This window comes from Chiloscyllium plagiosum, chromosome 10 (genome assembly GCF_004010195.1).
Source record: "Chiloscyllium plagiosum isolate BGI_BamShark_2017 chromosome 10, ASM401019v2, whole genome shotgun sequence".
NCBI lineage: Eukaryota > Metazoa > Chordata > Chondrichthyes > Orectolobiformes > Hemiscylliidae > Chiloscyllium > Chiloscyllium plagiosum.
This window is the reverse complement of record NC_057719.1, coordinates 76,255,939-76,260,988: the sequence shown is the minus strand read 5'-3', so window position 1 is coordinate 76,260,988 and position 5,050 is coordinate 76,255,939. Positions and strand designations below refer to the sequence as shown.

Here is a 5,050-nt window from a genome sequence, read left to right as displayed (position 1 = left end):
AACAGTTATGGAGAATAGACAAATTTGCCTAGCAGTGTTGAAGATCGTTTGTTGTAAGATGTACTCCTTTCTCTGAAGGTTGATAAGTTGATACGTCTATCTTCCATGGTGTATCAGGAGGCATTCTTACACCTGGAATAGGACAGTACCTTAGAAGTTTTACTTTTGTTCCTTTATAGAACTTAACCAAATGGTTTCCATACATAAACTGGTCACATGTTTCCACACATGTGCAGATCTCTCAGAAACAGATAACTGGAATTAACAATCTCATGAGTGAAAATTGCTCTAACATTGAGAACGTTGGTTTGTTCAATAATACTTCATTGAAGTCTTGTGAGGCTTCTTTAGAGTTCCATCTGGTTTACTCTGTGCAACGCAGAGAAAGATCCGTGAGGCTCCAATTCTTGAATTAAGAATTGAAAGGTCCGGCTGGGGGAAGAAGACCTGATCTTAACTTTTAAAATCTCAACAGCAGCAGTCGAACCAAATAACTTTCTATAATGTAAAAGTAACTTCAGGGTTAAAGGGTTAGCTTTTACTTTTTATCAGAAAATCAGATTTTTTTTTAAAAGAAAATGATATTTCATAAGTCTGGAATGGGGAGGTTGAGAAGTTGAAGTATAACTGAACACCTTTATCACACATTAGGACACCGTACCTGTGAAATTACGGGTCCCTTTGACTTCTTGTTAATTGAAGCAGAGTACACCAGTTGGATTACTGTATAAACAATCCGGAGTTGATGGTTTTGCCCATTCTATTGGAAACGACAAGGAAATCACGTGCTCGTGGTTCTGTGAAAGGTTAGCAATGAGAGGGTTTATTTTTGGATTGCTGAAATGCTATCTGTATCTAATTCCAACTGCCTGGATTTAAAGCCAAGCCGTTGCAAAAGCTGTGGCATTTGGAGTAAACTTGGGAGCAGCGGCTTGCGAAAACCACCGGGCTGCGCTGAGCCAGTGCGCTGGAAATCTCAAAGCGACTTCCGCTGTTAGCAACTGGTGCCTGCATCTTTCGAGGAGCGGGTGCCCTTTCCACCAGGCGAACTCGGCGGGGCAAGTTCTCATTTCGAAGTGCGCACTTGTAAATCGCAGCTCTCCAGCTGATTCCACTCCCCCAACCATCGACTGACTCCAGGCTGCAAACGCAGTGCAAGGGAGTTCCCCATTTAGCGGCGTCCCCCCGCTCGGTTACTGAGGACGTGGTCGACGTGGGCCTTGGGAAAACCCGGGGGAGTGAGGTCCTTACTCTTTTTCGGAAAAGGGTGCTCTCGTTTATTTTTGGAGGCGCCTGACGCGTCCGGGAGGAATGATCTCCCCGAGCGGTTGCAGTCCAGCTTTAAGCGTGCCCGGCTCTTCTTTGGAGATGGAGACGCTCATGATGTAACCGGATCGCTGCAATCTCCATCTCAATTTGCTGGGACGGGCTTTGAAAAAGCCTGGCTGGCTGGGAGAGCAGCTTCAAGTGATGTCATCCTACTCCAGCCAGGCGAGAGCTGGCTCCTCTCCATCAGCACCCTGGACAGCGCCAAGCGCTGCTGCCTCTTGCCACTGAGGGGGCGAAACTAACGTGCACTTCAATTCGACCCAGGCTCGAGTGGGGAAGGCCGGTGGACATGCAGCATCCTCCAACGGGTCAGAAGCGTCCGAGGCAATGATTTCCAACTGATGCATTTTCTTTTCGCTCTCTCTCTCTGTCTCCCCCCTTTCTGTTTCAAAATGCATTCCATGGTTCTCTAGCCTGCAGGCTGGATTTGGAGAGAGGGGAACTACTTATGGATGAGCTGCCGCCACCCTCTCTCGATCACGTTGCCCCAAGTAGAGGGAAGCCCATCGTCGCTGTGCATTTTCGGAGACTGGACCGATTTCCGATCTCGGTGTAGAGCCAAAGCTGCCCCGCATGTTTGATCCTGGATGCAACAGTAGCCCGGGTCAGTGAAAGTGAACTGTGGCCGGTAACTGATTTAAGGATTATTGGACCTGTGTGGTCTCTGTAACGAGCGATGGCAAATGAACCAGTGATTCTCAATGTTTACGATATGGTAAGTGTTAAACAACACCCTGTTGATCGATTAAAAATAAAGTCAGTTTGGCTGTTCGGTAAATCCAGGAATCATTGTTGGATTTACTCCTCCGCAGATGTTGTTAAACAGCTCCATCGCTGTAGCACAAGGAATCGAATCTACATTAGCTGGCTTTTACAGATGGGATGATGTGCATTTGCATTGGATGGGAGAATTATGTATAGCACTCTTCTTATGTTCTTTTTTTTCTTTTAAGTTGGAATGTAACAGCATATCTTGTAAACCTATTTTGCACTAATTACTCCTGCGTGCCATATGTTGCATTTGGTATAATAAAACTGTCAACGGCATTACTTTGTGATATTAATGCACAGGGAACTACATTTGTGAGACTTCTGCTACTTCAAATCTCGCAGTAAGAGATGTTCTAACCTTTTTGTGCTGTACATTGTCAAATTATATGGAATGCAGATGGCAAATGCTTTAGCAATGTATACTGGGTATTGTAATTCAAGTAATAAATAATGTTGTGACTTCCTCATAATGATAGAGAATCACTCTTGATATCTCTGAGGCACTAGTGTTTGGTTTTGGAGCAAGTGTAAACAGAGACTGCCTACGGAGTTGCACCCCCAACCTTAAGCTCACAAAGTTGAAGGGAGCAAAGAAAATGCTTATAAAAAGTTTCAACTTACAAGTAACTATCTAACTGTAGTTTCAAGGATGCAATCTCAATTTGGAATTTACATGATAAACTTGTCTTACTGTAATGCCTCTCAGTGTGCTTGCTAACTTGTAACAACTCATAGACATCCTTTTTCTTTTTGATGATATACACTAGTGTGATATTTTGGTGTTGTGTACATGGAAATTAATGTCAAGCACGCAAGTTCAGTCATTCGAATGACTTCTGTTCTAAGCACAGTTATTGGTACTGTCTTATTCATTATGACACTGCAAGCATCAAAACCTGAACATGGTAGATAAAAAGTAATTAATGTATTTATATTAATTATTAAGAATAACAACTCCAGCGAGTGTCCAAAAATATGAAAGCACCTTGGGGCTGAAGTGTCTACTTAATCTTTCAGGTTTCTCCTTCGGAATTGTAACAGACTTCTGTTGCACTGCAGACACTGTGTAAACGTTCATTCAAAAATGAAACCTGGAATTAAATTAAATATCTCCATCTGCTGTGTTAAAGATGCAGAGTTAGGGTCTGTAAACATGTGAAAAAAGGAGGGTATACCACTTGCACAGAAATGCCAGAACCTTGATTTCAGTTCAAAATCTATAGGAATCTTTCCAAGTATTTACTTCTGTTTTTGAACACATATTGATTACAGACCAATGCGCACTTATAAAACAACTTCTATGTGATGAAATGTCCCAAGACACTTTGCAGGAACATTTTCAAACAAATTTAAAATTGAACTCTGTAAGGAAATGTCAGAACAAGAAGTAGGCTTTTAGGGTGCATCTTAAAGGAAGAAAGAAAGTCCTAGAGATATGTTGGGAGGGAATTTCAGAATTCTAGGACCCAGCAGCAGAAGGCATGACTGTCAGTGATGGTGCATGGCTGTCAGTGATGGTGCATGACTGTCAGTGATGGTGCATGAGCATCAGTGATGGTGCATGGCTGTCAGTGATGGTGCATGAGCGTCTGTGATGGTGCATGACTGTCAGTGATGGTGCATGAGCGTCTGTGATGGTGCATGAGCATCAGTGATGGTGCATGAGCTCCAGTGATGGTGCATGACTGTCAGTGATGGTGCATGACTGTCAGTGATAGTGCATGAGCGTCACTAATGGTGCATGACTGTCAGTGATGGTGCATGAGCGTCAGTGATGGTGCATGATTGTCAGTGATGTTGCATGACTGTCAGTGATGGTGCATGAGTATCAGTGATAGTGCATGACTGTCAGTGATGGTGCATGACTGTCAGTGATGGTGCATGGCTGTCAGTGATGGTGCATGAGCATCAGTGATGGTGCATTACTGTCAGTGATGGTGCATGAGCGTCAGTGATGGTGCATGACTGTCAGTGATGGTGCATGACTGTCAGTGATGGTGCATGACTGTCAGTGATGGTGCATGAGCGTCAGTGATGGTGCATGAGCATCAGTGATGGTGCATGAGTGTCAGTGATGGGACATGACTGTCAGTGATGGTGCATGACTATCAGTGATGGTGCATGACTGTCAGTGATGGTGCATGAGCATCAGTGATGGTGCATGAGCGTCAGTGATGGTGCATGAGCGTCAATGATGGTGCATGAGCATCAGTGATGGTGCATGAGTGTCAGTGATGGGACATGACTGTCAGTGATGGTGCATGAGCGTCAGTGATGGTGCATGACTGTCAGTGATGGTGCATGAGCATCAGTGATGGTGCATGACTGTCAGTGATGGTGCATGAGCGTCAGTGATGGTGCATGACTGTCAGTGATGGTGCATGACTGTCAGTGATGGTGCATGACTGTCAGTGATGGTGCATGAGCGTCAGTGATGGTGCATGACTGTCAGTGATGGTGCATGAGCATCAGTGATGGTGCATGACTGTCAGTGATGGTGCATGACTGTCAGTGATAGTGCATGAGCGTCAGTGATGGTGCATGACTGTCAGTGATGGCGCATGACTGTCAGTGATAGTGCATGAGCGTCAGTGATGGTGCATGACTGTCAGTGATGGCGCATGACTGTCAGTGATAGTGCATGAGCGTCAGTGATGGTGCATGACTGTCAGTGATGGCGCATGACTGTCAGTGATAGTGCATGAGCGTCAGTGATGGTGCATGACTGTCAGTGATGGCGCATGACTGTCAGTGATAGTGCATGAGCGTCAGTGATGGTGCATGACTGTCAGTGATGGCGCATGACTGTCAGTGATAGTGCATGAGCGTCAGTGATGGTGCATGACTGTCAGTGATGGCGCATGACTGTCAGTGATAGTGCATGAGCGTCAGTGATGGTGCATGACTGTCAGTGATGGCGCATGACTGTCAGTGATAGTGCATGAGCGTC

At 45.1% G+C, this 5,050-nt stretch overlaps 1 protein-coding gene across 1 annotated transcript in view; it reads left to right on the top strand.

Annotated features, from left to right (window-relative positions):
* The first annotated feature begins 743 nt into the window (after nucleotides 1-743).
* LOC122553793 (deubiquitinase DESI2) overlaps nucleotides 744-5,050 on the top strand; it is a 239,845-nt gene continuing 235,538 nt past the window's right edge. Inside the window, exon 1 of the mRNA XM_043698127.1 lies at nucleotides 744-2,044. Within this exon, the coding sequence (XP_043554062.1) occupies nucleotides 2,006-2,044 (39 nt within the window). The 5' untranslated portion in view covers nucleotides 744-2,005. The remainder of the gene's footprint in view (nucleotides 2,045-5,050) is intronic.